Raw genomic sequence first — 15,281 nt, 5'->3', positions numbered from 1 at the left:
TTGAAGGTTAGAACACCTCTCTTGTTACCCCAAGAGATGAAAGTAACTTCCCCTGTAACCCACAAGGGATGAACACCTCCTTTGAATCTTCACAAAGGATGAACACTTCCTCCGAATGCTTCACGAAGATGATAGGCTTTTAACTTAGCAACAACAACAACACTTAATCACACTCCCTGTGAAAGTTCTTGCTCTATGCCAACAACAACAGCACTCAATCACACTCGTTATGAAAGTTCTCGCTCTATGCCAATAACAACAACACTCAATCACACTCGTTATGATAGTTCTCGCTCTATGCCAACAACAACAACACTCAATCACACTCCCTGTGAAAGTTCTCGCTCTATGCCAACACGCCAAGTTCTCGCTTTATGCCAACACGCCAAGTTCTCAAAGCCACAGTACAAGGGATCAACAAACCCTAGAACACTTATCACCGCAACCTACAGATAAGAATTTCGAAATATATTTTTTTGTATGTTTCGTATTTCGTATTTTAGAATGAGAGTCTCAATATAATTTATAGAGATCTCATTTAAGGATACCTCTAAAAATCTGTTGTCAACTAATGGATGTGTGATAATCAATTATTCAATTATGATAATTGATTATGTATTTAATGAATGCACAAGGGTAAAAAACTTGCTTAAAAATTCACATGATTGCTCGTGATAATCAATTGTGACAAGTCATAATTGATTATTAATAATCGATTATTATAAGTTGATAATTAATTATCTTGAGTATAAAGTGAGGTTTTCTTATTCAAAATGAATTTTAACGCAACCTAAGGCAAACAATACATAGAATCAAAGATAAACCACATCATATACATCAATCTACTAAATTACAAAAGCTTTAATATAAAAACAAGTATTCATGAAGATCTTCCTGCAATAAGAGCAAGATTTAACTTTAAGACATCATCAAAATTTCTGCTCTTCAGCGTTATGCTAACAGTTGTAATTAGAACCAGTGTTAAAATTTTCTTATTTATTACAAAAGTGTCACCACATCAACTTTCTATACCGATTATAGTTATAACTAGTATATAAAGTTTTCTTCTTTATTACAAAATATCACCGCATCCACTTTACATACTTGTTATAGCTAAACTCTTATAAATAGTATTATTTTATTTACAATTATGTCATCGCGTCACTTTTGATACCCAGTAAATTATAACCGATATAGAAAGTCGTTAGAAAAAGGTTTTTTTGTACTAGTGTTAACTACCATGGTTTATGTTAATTCATTAGTAAGTGTACCAAATCATACAACTAACAATTTAGAAATAAATATTGTTTCATTCAAATTCTGCAAATGGTGATAATTCCAAATTTAAAGCATGTAAAACCATTATATTAAATTTATATAACTCAATCAAAGAAAAGATTCATCGTGATTGGATTTCATGAACTCAACCTAATGCAATGACTGTAGGAAATATAAATACCTCTAACATAATCTAAACATTCACACCACAAATTCACTAGTTCTAGTTCTTTAGAGACAAGTTATAAATTTCAATGTGAAAATATTAATCCCTTAGTTGTTTTAACACAAGATTTGGATTAATAATATGTATTTAGAATGACTAAGAGATAATAATCATTTCTAAAGTCAAACCTCTAAGTTGTTTAACTTAACTAAATTGTAAAACATTTTTCAATATTTAAGATACAATAAATAGAATAGATGATTAGTCATGCACATGAAACACAAGGAAAGACTACAAGAGTTAAAGAGATTTATATTATAAAGATAAAACTATATCAAATTGAGATACATTACATCCAACCCCAATGAATAGATGAGTTAGCAAAAGAGAGTGGTAAGATTGAAGATGGAAGGGGTTATAGAGTTCTCATCGCCTCTTCCTTTCCTTAGTCTCTAGTTTATTTTACCTCTTCCAAAAACTTTCTCTTTTAGTCTACAACTTAACATTTAAAGAATTATCAGAAGGTAGTTTCTTTCTAGGTGATGATTTCATTTTTGTCAAAACAAACTTTTTTCACTCACTGAACGAATGATCCTCTTGTTGGGTGAATATGTTGACTTCTCGCTAGGTAAGAATCAAATACTTCTTGTTGGGTAAGGGAACTGCTAATTGAATAAGAAAATCTTGGAAAGCCTTCCTCTAGTCTTCTTCAATCTTCCACTTCTCTAAAAATAATTCAACAAAAAGGTATTTACTTCTACCTTTAAAAGAAAATATTTAAATCCTAATTCGGTTTCATAAAATGAATAAAAATTCATGGCACAAAGACAATTAAAAAGTCAAACAAATATGAGAAATATAAATTAGACTTATTATGTCAGGTCTATGAATACTTGTGATAGTAAGTGACTTACTATAACAAGTTTATGAATATCTATTATAGTAAGTTTATGATAGGTCTATCAATGTATGTCATCGTAAGTTAAATTTCTATATCAAATATTTGGATTACTATGTAATGTATATTAACATAGAGAGTGTAAACTTTCTATATTGTCCTCATTTGTAACTTTAACAAAACCTTCATGCAAAAATATCATAGAATCCTTATAAAAAGTCTCATTTTAACAATGTATAATATGTTAACACATGTTTAAAACTTTTAGAAGTAATATTTCTTTTGAATGAATTATGTTGGAATACTATAGAAAATGTTGAGTTCCAACATATTTTAAAACATAAAAGAGTTATATTTTATTAAAGATATTTCTATTCTAAACTATTTTCCTTTAACTTCCTCTTTATCACATCCATCTTTGCCTTAATGATAATTTATTATAAAGTTTTTCATGTCCAGTTATTCTTCTAAACCTTCTAGTATGTTTGATCTCCTTTTGAAGTTTTCATCACATTCCCTTTCATGAGAAAAATTCAACCTCAAATTTGTGTTCAACTTATATATAAAAGAAATTCAATAATTATTTCAAAAGAAAAAAAAGGCTTATTAATCTTTGTATTTTTTTTCTTCTAGTCATCTCTGGTCTTAATAATTATATTAAAACTTATGGGAAAAAAATTCATATTCTAAAAATCCCTTGCAAGAGATAATGAATTTTCAAATCCGCATTTCAAAGCTTCAAATGTATTTTTCTTTAGCAAAAAGTTCAAATTATTAATTACTCATTTTTCAAGTATTAAAATTTAAAACATACACGAGATGATTAGTAAAATTATCCCATGTATGATAAAAAAATGCACCATCATAAAAATACCTTTTGATAGTTGTAGATTATTATTTTTACAAAGTAGTGGTTTATAAAGAGTCTTTCGCTTTTGTTTGAAGACTGTATATTCAATTAAACTCCTTCTATTATTGTTTTAGTTGTGTCATTGAAAGCAAAACAATAAGTATTTAATGTAACTATGTATTTAAACCGACTTTTTGAAATTATTCGTAAGTATTTAACCACTTCCTGGGATGACAGTGAGATAGTATGGGATAAGCACGCATGCAAAATTTATACATTTTATAAAGTCCAGATAGATCGATGGTCTAGTACTTTTGCTTTTGGTTCCAGAGAAACAGTTATTTTGACGTTCAATCTCACCACAACTCTTGGTTACCTCTACATTTCCACGTATAAAAAACGTGAATTTTGTGGTGCTATCATGGAACCAAATGTTTTCTGATACAGAACACTTTAACTTAAGGATAGAAAATAGAGATTTATTTACACTTGGATCATATTTTAAGCTTCAAATTCTGGAAAATGTGTAGTCCATCGCATCCACGAGGAAATCTGTACCAATAAAAATGAAAGCAAAAACGAAAACACAGACGCTGTAAGTAATAGAGACTAGTAGTACTGTTAATTGATGTTAACGAAAGAGAGGGTTTGAGGCTAAGAGCAACCTGCATCTTCTTTGGTGAAACATAAGGGAGGTGTAATTCTGAATACATTTCCATAGTAGCCACCCTTTCCAATTAGCACTCCTAGTTCTGTGGTAACAGCAGGAGTTTATACATTAGGTAACTCAACCGAAAAATATGGCTGGAACCAGAAGGCGTTGAAATTTTACCTTTCATTTGGTCCATCGCGTGCAGTGTTTCAGTTGGTGCTGGTGTTTTAAGTTTGCGATCCGTGACAAGTTCCACTCCAAGCAACATGCCTTGTCCTCTCACATCACCAATTACTGCACAAGAAAACAGTTTGTTTAGAAACAAAAACCAGATGACTAGTAATACATGCATTGTCCAATAAAAGAGCATATAGTTGACATTTCTCACGTAAAAAATTGGTAGAAGGGGAAACGAAAAGTTCCTGGTTATTTTTGTGACAGGAATATGCTTCTTAAGTAAGGTCCTCCACTATTCATCGTTTAACTCAACTAAAAATGAATCTATGCTTGATCACTAATCTAGAATGGACAAGGATTGAGGTGTAAGGAAAGATTACATTCATATTTGTCCTTGAGTGTATTGAGCCTGTCTTTCAAATAGGAACCCACTTCAAATGCATTTTCTTGAAGCTTCTCTTTCTCTATCACTCTTAAAACAGCCAATCCTGCAGCTGTACAGACAGGATTCCCACCGAAAGTGTTGAAGTAACTTCGGCGAGTCAAGGCCTTCGCAATCTCAGGAGTAGTCACGACAGCACCAAGAGGAAGGCCGTTTCCGATGCTCTGCCCAAAAAAGAAAAATTCAGAAACAAGCCAACAGTGAAGAGCAAGAAGCACATGTAAAACAGACAATTAAGTGTTTCTATGTTAATAGTATCATAATGTTTTGGTAGTTGTAACTTGCATCAACAAGGACTAATGTAAGAATCTGTTATTTTTTGTTATGAACCCCGGAATTCTACATCTGGGAGTGTAAATAGCGTGGTTGGTTTCAGATTTCTAATCTCCAATTCACGTTTCGAATGTTAAAAAATAAAAATTATTTAAAATGATTTCGGTTTGGATATACACTAAGTCTAATGCTTAAAATTAATTAGATTCATTTTAGAGACAGAGCTCTTCCCATTCACTCGAGTCATGAAATCGAACTCGTGTTCATACAGACAGGATTAAGATTATTTGTCAGCTGTATTGCACCATGTTGGTTCTTGTGAAAATTGTTTTATAACAACTTAACAAATAAATAGAGCTCGAAAATTTTCCAATACGAACAGATATTAAATCAAGATCTTTTACATTGTAAAGGAGACAATAGTTGAATTACCTTTGCTATTGTTACTATGTCAGGTACAACACCATGGGCCTCAAACCCCCAGAAATGGCTACCAGTGCGAGCAACCCCGCACTGAACTTCGTCGGCAATACAAACACCTCCAGCTCGTCTAACAATGTCGTAGGCAGCAGGTAAGTAACCAGGAGCCATTTCAACGATGCCCCCTACTCCCTATCGTTAACAACAGCAGCATCAACAAATGTCTTCGTTTATCCAAATTAGTAGATAAAAGTCAATGAAAGAGACTGATTGAATAAGAAATGGACTCAACAACTTTGTGGTTTTCAATTCTAGTTAACAACAAAAAAGTATATTCGAAAATATGGTAGAAATTATAGAAAATAATGTTTAACACTGTTAATTAGCACATCTACATGAATTGCAGGAATGTAATGCATTTTGTATCTTTATGATAAGTATTGAATGTAATGCAGGAAGGTCTCACTATACCAACACAAATGAAACAGATGATTTATGTAAGCTAATTCTTTTAAATTTTATATTAATTTGTTTTCTTTTAATAAATTTGAAATAAATAAACGAAATGTTTTAGAAAGAACAAATTAAGGGAAAAAACCTAATCTAAAATACTTGCCCTGAAGAAAACATATCATGCAATGTCAATATTGTTATTGTTTCATACCAAGACTCGTCTGTGCTTTAACTAGATACCTGAATAGCTTCAGATATGAAGGCTGCAACATTTCCGGAAGTTCCGAAATTGATGATTTCTTGAACATCTCTTACATACTTCTCTCCATCAGAACCAAAAATACCTCTATAAGGGTCTGGATTTACTGCATGATGAACACCACTCTGTTGGCAGACAAATATCAGAATAACAAAACAGGTTAGGCAAACTACTTTGTATTTTTCGGAACTACATAAAGTTAAAAAAGAAAATCAATCAATTGTTAATATAAAATTTTGATACTATAAATCACTAATATGTGTAACTTTTGAATCCGCAACTTCACTTGTCATATTGTGAATGGATGAAAGTTTTCTACTTTTAAAACATACTATTTCATTAAAAAGATGCAACAAGAAATAACAGAACAGAGTATCATATCAATTCATTATGTATATCAAATTTAATCCTAAGTTTGAAGTGACACGGAACAAATTAAGTAAACTAAAAAAACTACACAACATAGATTAAAAGGGGAACACTCCAGCCTGGAGGGAATTGCATTTGCATGTGAAGTCACATGGCAATTTGCAACAAGAAGATACTATTTTTCTATAGCAAGAAATAAATTATTTCTTGGTGTGTGTGTATATATATATATATATATATATATATATATATATATATATACACACTTCTCGTGGAGAACGAACAATACACCACGTAATTGTAATATAATTTGCGTGAAGGGGTCATGCTTTCGTTATCACTAGAAATCATCGTCACGGCACTTTAGTAGTAATCCGTAATTTGATATATTATGAAAGTAAAATAATCATAAAAATGAATTTTTATAATTGTAAAAGAAAAGAAAAAATGAATAATAATAAAAAATAATATTAAATGAATGTAAAAATGTTTTCCATCATTATTCCTGTCAATAATGAACGGTTTTCAGGGAGAGCAAAGTCCGTTGCCGTTGCTATCACATACGTATGCATATAGTTTAGTGAAAGTACAGTTGTGAGAGTTGAGTTTTTGGAAAATATAAAAATAGATAACAGTTTTGTTTTTATAGTAAGAGGGCCACGTAGCTTTATGTTTTAAAATATTATTACATTCAAAAAAAATAAACAAGTTATCTTTTCCTTTCTTTCATTTAGAAATGTACATTCCAAGACATAGGTCAACTTCTTCCCAAGTGTACGTGACCTAGAAGGTATTTTGTTAACAGAAGATTGATTGATAAAAGGGTATGTTTTAAAAAAACTGAAAAAGATAGGAAATACAAACCTGAATAACATTAAATTTCCAGATGCTTTGAGCTGTGGCACCCATTGTTCCACCACCATTTCCGTGGTAAGAATTCCTTAGAGATATGATGTCATGGGAGCCGGTGTACAGTCTTGCCATCAGAATCGCTAATTCGTTGGCTTCCGTTCCAGAATTTGTAAAAAACGCCACCTGCACATAAAATAGCCAAGTTAATTTTTCACATCCGAAGAAAAGAAAAACACCCAGAAAAAAAAAAGGGTTTGAATACAATATTAGGAGTTTTACAAGTGATTATTTAATTAATTATAATACGTTATATTTCTGTATAAAACAAGCATAAGAATTATGAAAATTAAAATTTTCTATTGTCTATTTTCTATTTTATTCTTATTTGTATATATGTTCACTCTCCTTTCTTCAAATCTTTATAACAATTATTTTTATTATATAGTTAAATTAAGCTATTAAACTATTAATCTATGTATTGCGTTTAACACTAACATAAGAACATCGTGATGATAATAACTCTTAATTATACAAATCTTATCCTAATTTTAAGTATTATTTTTTAAGCTAAAAAATGAAATACTAAAATAAAGAGGGAAATTGATGAAAGAATTTAATTGTCGTAGGAGGATCACATACTGACGTATATATTTCAAAAGTAGACAGAATATGGGTGATAAAAGAAAGAAGTTGAATGATGCAATAATTGTATGTTTTATTTTTTGCCTAAACCAGAAAAAAATAAAACAATAGTTTTCTCCATTAAAGTAACAGATAACCGAGAGTTTTTGTTTTGTCTGGCTTGACAAGACACATATAGAAAATATGTTTAAGCCACGAAATTTTAAGTCATTATCATATAAATCACCCAACCCACTTCCACAACCTAGTCCCAATGATATTAGCATAGAAATTGTCAAATAAAACACTTTATTAGCATTACTTGGCGTATTCTATGTTTGCTGCATCACATGATCAAAATATAGCTATTTATTTTAATGAGTTTCCTACCGTATTATCTGCTTTTATCTTATATTTATTTTTTCTTAGCAACTTATGGCAACAAATGTTATTATTACTGTTGCATACTTCTTAATCAAGTCTATTGGTAAAAAAATTCATACTCATGATATTTTTCATAAAATGTTAATATATGATTAATTGTTCAAATATTGTCACGAGTAGTAATTACTAAATAATTGGTTGTCATGACACCTGTATCAGTATTTGAATTACCTTACTTTATATTTTTTATGACTTACTCGGAACATTTAAATGACACTATATCTTAAGTAATTATTACATTCAAAGAGAACTTTACAAAATTTATTGTAAATTATTTCCATATTATTGACGTAAAATATATTGTAATTTATTAAAAAGATATTAACAAGTCATTGGTCGACGGGTGAAACTGAACATTTTTCGTAACAAATCAATGAAAAATGCAGTTTCAGTATTTTAAGAAAATGAAAAATTAGAAAATCATGGCTTGATTAAGATCAGCGTGATATTCACCTTAAGATTACCGGGAAGCTTAGAAGCCAAAGCCTGAGCGAAATCTGCTATGGCGTGGTTCAGGTAGAGAACCGTGGAGTGCTGCAAGCGCTTTGTTTGTTCGACGATGGCTGCGACCACATCGGGGTGGCAATGCCCACAGCACACCGTAGCAATCCCTCCGAACGCGTCCACGTACCTTCTTCCCTTATCATCGAACAGATATTGTCTCTTCCCCTCCACCACATTAAGCTGCAACCTCCCACACACGGACGCACACCAATTATCAAGTTAGTTATAGTTTAGTTACACTTGCGTAAAGGAAAAATTAATAACAGGATTGAACACGGTTTACGAGATGATCCGGTGCAGCGAGTCCTCACCGGAGTTTTGTACGAGTGGAGGATCGAAGGGCTTAGAAACTCCCTGCGTTTCGCGAGGATCTCGTCGCCTTTGGGACCAGAGTATGCCAAGGGAGAGTAGTCGAACGCCGGAAGCTCCTTTGGCGGTGCGATCGCGTCTTTCGTTTTTTCAGCCGCGGGTAGAGAGACCTCCCGGCGGGGGATGAATCGGCTAGCCGGCGACGTTCGACGAAAGACGAGCCTTGCAGCAAGGGATCCCGTCATATTTATCGTCGGCGAGATTTTCCGGCGACGCTCAGAGAATGCACGACCGGGCCTTTATAAAGTGTTGTTTGGAAGAAAAAGAAATTGGGTTGAGAGAGAAGAGGCGAATTTGAGGGGACGAGGGAGCAACGGCAGAGGGTTATATAGGGAACGCAGAAGGGTTGATGACATGGAAGATTGTGATTGGCTGAGAGTTATTGCTGCGGAATTCACTGCGGTAAAATCAGGAAGTTTTTGTTTATTGATAAATTGTGCGATTAAATAAAGTAATCATGTTTATGCTATTTAGTTTAACTATTTATTTAACCCCACTTTCTTGGTTGTTGTTTTATCCTCGCAAAAGAGGTTCCAAATTTGGTACTGCAAAAGATCCCATGAATGTAGATGTTGTGATCTTTACTGAACTATTTCTTCTCAGGTGTCCTTTATTTCAACGAAAAATCAAAGTAAAAATAATTGATACAGATAAATGAAAAGAAAAAAAAAATTTCCTTTTTATAAAAAAAAAATTCCTTTTTATAAAAAAAATTCCTTTTTATAAAAAAAATTCCTTTTTATAAAATGTTTATTTTCACTTAATATGAGCATAAAAAACTAAAAACGTAAAAAAAGTTGATGTTTTTCAATTTTACTCTATTATATATTTGTCAATAATGAATGTAGGGGTAAAATTAACTTTAAACAATTTATTTATGATTTTTTAAAATGAAAATGTGTCTTTATTTTTAAGTTATTTTCTCCTTAAAGGAACAAACATATATTTCTTTGTATTTTAATTCTTTTTCATATTTCTTTTCCTACATTTTCTTTCTTTTATATATTTTATTTTTATTTTTCTTTCTTGTAATTAAAGATAAAAGATATTCGCAAAAGTGACATGGAGTATAAATTACTGCCTAATGGTTTTGATTGTTTTTCAATGATAGGAAAATGAGTTGACTTTGAATAAGAGTAGCACCGGTTGAAGAGTGAAACAGGTAAAACATTACCTTGAAATATATAAAAAAAAGTTAACTTTTTTAGTATTAAATTAGTTATAAAATTATTTTTGAGAAAAAAATGCCTCAATTTTTTTTCTTAATATACCTCTATTAATTTAATTACAAAATTATGTCTAAGAAGAAAAATATCCAAAAAATAATTAGTATAATATGGTTCTATTAAATTAATCATTACTTTATGTTTGAAATTAATATTTAATTAAATTAATATCAGTTAATTTTTATTGATATTAAAAGTCATATTTAACGAGTTATATTTTTTTAATAAATTATAATTTCTTTTCTAGGAAAAAGAGAATAATTAATTATTTTTATTTTCTTGTAATAAATTTTCTTTTTATTTTTTTATGTGACTCATCCACTTATCTCTTTCATTCTCGCTGTGTTTTTTTTTCAGGTTTTTGGGCAAATTTTATTTTTTAAATCTTATTTTGTCTGTGTAACAATTTTTTATTTTAATTTTTGGTTAGTATGTTTTTCTTTTTATCATTTATTTTTTATTATTTCTTTTGAATTTGTATTAGGATTATCCAGTTTTATTTTTCAGTATTTTTTAATTTATGGATTTTGAGAGTCTTTTTTGCATATATTTTAATGAGGATCTAAAACTTTTTGCAATTGTAAAAGTATTAATTAGGTTAGAGTTTAGTCTTTTGGTTAAAATGGAGATGAAATTTCTAAAGAAATAAGCTATGAACACGAGTTAGAATGGGAGAACAGTATGAAAGTTAAATGAAATTATTACAACAATTTAATAGATAATGTTTACGTAAAAAACTCAAAAAAAAGAAAATTAAATAAAAGGCATCATTCTTAAATTTGAAATAACAAGTAAACTCTAAAAAGAGAGCATGAATAAAGTTTGAAAACATTTTGCAATTAGTGCTAGACATTTTTTTAAGGGTTAGATGGTCTGCATACACCTAAAAATTTATGAAAGCATTTAGAAATAACAAAAGATAACAGAGATGAAAGATCATTTTTATATTGATTCACTCAACCTGAGCTACGTCCAATTTTCTTTTAAGCACTCTTAAAGGGTTTGATTAGCTTTAACAAGTTACGAATTTCATCACTCTTGGTTTTACAATAGCACAACTGGCTAAAATTGTTTAACTCCCCTTGACTTAAACAAACTAAGTGTTTTAAATCACTTTTCATTATCCAAAAACAACAAAGTATTTTAAAAACAAGAACAGATGAAAAACTCTCTTAGAGAGGATATTGATAAATGCAAAGTAGATCTAAAGTGACTTATTACAAAGTTAGATGACACAGTGTAAGAATATGTGCAATTAATTCATTGTTATTTTCTTCATGCGGTCTTTTATTTATAGGAAACTTCGAAAAAGATTTGTTACTCTTGAGCATTAACTTTGAAATAGTTGTGGTAGGCTTTTGTACGTTGTGAGATGTTACTTTGCTTGTGCAGAGAAATTGTGTTGCTGTACAAATTGGTAAGACAAAAAGCATTAAAGAAACATTCCTAGAATGTCTTTTTATTTCTCAACCTCCTTTTGAATCAACACATAACTTTTGAATAAAGCATTTGTCTATGAAGGATTGCACATATAAAGAGAAACTACACAACACAAAAAAGTATTATTCCTACATTGGATTTAAAACAATAGATGTTTATTAGTGTTTTGCGTAATCCGTGTAATATAGTGTTTAGTATGATTTGTTCTATATATTGTTTATGATAGTGTATTGTGTTTAGAATATTGTTTAGATATATATAGCGTTTAGTGAGTTATCCCAGACAAACTTTTTGATAAACACTATTTCGTTAAATGATTTTGTTAAACTTCAAAATAAAGGGTTCCTAGATTATCACACTTTAACAAAGTTTACTTTAGGCTTCTAAATCCTTGAATTGTCCTTGAATAAAAAGTAGTTATGGTTTGGTCTAAATGGTTAGAATAAGACTAATAACTAATATTTTATTGTTTAAATAAAAAAATATAGATAGAAAAAAGTTAATTACTATAATTTCATTTTATAAAAGTTATTATTTCTGAAAATAATTATTGTTTGTTTATATTAATGAACAAATTATCATTTTTTTTAAGAATTGAGTCTAAGTTTAAGTTTAGCATACTAGAGAGAAGAATAATAGCTACGATCATATTTTTATTTAAAATAAGTTTTTTATCTTGTTTTTTAGATTGTTTTTATGTGAGTCATTTGCAATGTATAGAAATTTAAGTTTACTTTATGTTTTGATGGAGAAAGATAAATATCTATTAATATAGGGTTATGATAATGTTTTTATAAGCTTCAATTGAAGATGATTTAACTTCATCTAATAAGCTTCAATTGAAGAAAAATGAAGTCCTTCAAAATGTGATGACATTTTTTAAATTATTGGCACAACTGTAGGTTTTAATTATCTTAGAACCATGAATCTTAAATTCTATAATTAATTTAAAAAATACTATCATATTTTTAAAAGACTTTACTGTGGGTGTCAAAGTACAGGCTTTTTGGTCTAACCTAGAATCGAAGTATATACTCATCTATATATGATAAATTTGTAAATATTTACAACTCGTGAAAATTCATGTTGCATAGTGTCGCTGCATTCTTCTACTTTGTCACTATAATTTCACGTTTTCTTCCATTATAACATTGAGGTTTGTTTTTGTCTTCACTATTGTTTATGTTCCTTTTCGTTTCTCGTTTATCTCTTCCTTTCATTCTCGTTTTTCTCTTCCTTCTCCTAACATTGTTTTTCTTCTTGTTTGGTGTCGCTGCTGCATTTTGGTGGCCAATGTCGTCTTTTCACGTTGAGGCGTTGCAACATTGCAGATTCGTGTTGGTTCTTGTTTGTTATTTTTTGGATGTCACAACATTGCTTTTGTCTTGGTTGTTGGTTCACATTTGAGCAATTGGTTTTGGTCTCTCTCGTTCTTACTCTCGTTCTTGCTCATATTTGATTGAAACCTATAGCTTTTTGTTAATCATTTCATGCTTTGGTTGTTTGCCAATCCAACCATATTTATGAAGTATAGGTTTCAGATAGGAATCAAAGCTTAAACCTCCAATTTTTTACTTTCTCATATATGTTTTGGTTGTAGAACTAAAATATAATAGCAAAACAAACTGATGTCAAAACCCTTTATTGCACTAGTGTTAGTTTGGAAATCAAAATCTTCTATAAGCAAGTGACTTTCCTATGTGAACCAAGAATGGAGTCCTAGAGTACCTAATTTTTCAAGTAAGAGAAAGGCTTAAATACCTACTTAGTCCCCGTGTTAATAGCTGAATTTCCATTTAATACCCGGTTTTAAAAATGAAGACATTAGGTCCCTATATTATGAAAAGTGTATGACTTTAGTCCTGTCCGTTAAGTTGGTAGTAACGGTGTTAACTCCGCGCTGACGTGGCTACGCTTCTTTTCTCTCTCCTCTGCTCTTCTTGACACCTTCTGCTTTTTGTATATTAATGATTTTCATGATTTCTCTCTCACCAAACCTTTCTCTACACTTCATGCTTTTTGCACATTGTCCGTTGATTTTTCTTAGAAGAAGAGAAGCCTTCGGACAACTACAGCAGTACATGGCAGTAGAGTCCAGCAGCAAGGTGCTCCACGGTCTTGGTTTATGCAAATTGTCATTAAGGAAAGAGCAAATTGTCATTCCTTTTCTATATAAGCAAACGGCCATGAAGCACATGGAGGAGGGGGCCACCACTTTGAAAGCCTACGTGCAAATGAAGGAGCTCCAACATTCTATGCTTTTGATTTTTAATTAATGAATACAACCACACGGCCCACATGGAAAAGATGTATATTCACTTTGGCTTGTAGTGCAGATTTTTCACTCTCCATGCTCTTCCACGAAGCTTTTGGTTTTGGACATTCAATGGAAAAAAGAAGCTCACGGTTTTTAAAGAAAGTTGCTGCCACAATTCTTATGCATTCACGGTCACACTAGATTTGTTGTTTTTGGCTTCAAAACATATGTGGTCACGGAAGAGTAGCTTGGAGGGCCCCAACCTTATTTCTTTTCTCACCTCCAAGAGGTGCTCACGAGTGAGCTGAAATGTGGAAGCAAAGAAGGTACATCACGTCAAAGGCAGCCCACGTTAGCTGGAAGCTAAAGACAACAGCTTGCACACGGTGAAAGAAGGTCCAGTAGCAGAGAAGCATGCCACGGCCCATGGCTGCAAGTGATCTTCATTTTGAAGAGAAACACAATGGAGGGCTGCATGCGGACATCAACACAAGATCTGCACTCCTTCAAATCTTCATCCAAAAGGGTCCATGAGAAGCAAAGCTTTGGAGCAGCCAGCTATCAAGAGCAGCACACGGAAGAGAGCACATTGTCCATTGATTTTTCTTAGAAGAAGAGAAGCTCTCGGACAGCTGCAGCAGTACATGGCAGCAGAGTCCAGCACCAAGGTGCTCCACGGTCTTGGTCTATGCAAAGAAGAGTAGTCCAACTATCTCCATGTCCAGCAGCTTGGGAGCATGAGAAGGCTACGGCTGATTGAAATGGAGAAAGGAGCCACGGCTGGAAGGAAATTCACGTGAGCAAGGGGCTGGAATGGTATGCACAACAAAGAGAAGGAGAAGAGTAGATTCTTGGAATGGAGAAGGGAACCCACGGCTGGAATGGTGTGCAACGTGTGAAGGAAGAAGAGTATGGAAGGTCGTCCACGGTTGCAAGGTGCAGAACATGACAAGAGAGTTTGCAAAATGGAGGGGCCCTCACCTTATTTTCTCACGTCCAAGACTCAGCAAATTGTGGAAGAAGTTGCCTAAAAACGGGGTTGCCAATTACAGACAAAACAAATATAAAAGCTGGAAGGAATTTAGGAGCAAATCAGAAGGTGTCAGGAAGAGCAGAGGAGAGAGAAAAGAAGCGTAGCCACGTCAGCGCGGAGTTAACACCGTTACTACCAACTTAACGGACAGGACTAAAGTCATACACTTTTCATAATATAGGGACCTAATGTCTTCATTTTTAAAACCGGGTATTAAACGGAAATTTAGCTATTAACACGGGGACTAAGTAGGTATTTAAGCCTAAGAGAAACTATGATTATTAACTTTCCTAAATGA

At 31.9% G+C, this 15,281-nt stretch overlaps 1 protein-coding gene across 1 annotated transcript; it reads right to left on the bottom strand.

Moving 5' to 3' along the window:
• Positions 1–3,439: 3,439 nt before the first annotated feature.
• LOC108328132 (alanine--glyoxylate aminotransferase 2 homolog 3, mitochondrial) lies at positions 3,440–9,325 on the bottom strand. Its single transcript, XM_017561942.2, has 9 exons — positions 8,970–9,325; positions 8,608–8,838; positions 7,102–7,272; positions 5,850–5,993; positions 5,169–5,348; positions 4,402–4,627; positions 4,025–4,138; positions 3,858–3,944; positions 3,440–3,744 (listed from the first exon to the last, which is right to left on the bottom strand). Exons 1-9 carry the CDS (start codon positions 9,210–9,212, stop codon positions 3,701–3,703), a joined length of 1,440 nt encoding a protein of 479 aa, XP_017417431.1. The 5' UTR covers positions 9,213–9,325; the 3' UTR covers positions 3,440–3,700.
• Between the last annotated feature and the right edge of the window lie 5,956 nt (positions 9,326–15,281).

This window comes from Vigna angularis, chromosome 2 (assembly GCF_016808095.1).
Source record: "Vigna angularis cultivar LongXiaoDou No.4 chromosome 2, ASM1680809v1, whole genome shotgun sequence".
Taxonomy (NCBI): domain Eukaryota; kingdom Viridiplantae; phylum Streptophyta; class Magnoliopsida; order Fabales; family Fabaceae; genus Vigna; species Vigna angularis.
This window is presented reverse-complemented; position numbering and strand designations above follow the sequence as displayed.

Bases quoted from the DNA above. Each gene is read 5' to 3' on its own strand.
- LOC108328132 (XM_017561942.2), bottom strand. From the start codon at position 9,212: ATGACGGGATCCCTTGCTGCAAGGCTCGTCTTTCGTCGAACGTCGCCG. The intron at 7,273-8,607 runs GTGAATATCACG...TTTTATGTGCAG, and splicing joins AGCTTCCCGGTAATCTTAAG to GTGGCGTTTTTTACAAATTC. The intron at 5,349-5,849 runs GTATCTAGTTAA...TGTTAACGATAG, and splicing joins TCATATCTGAAGCTATTCAG to GGAGTAGGGGGCATCGTTGA.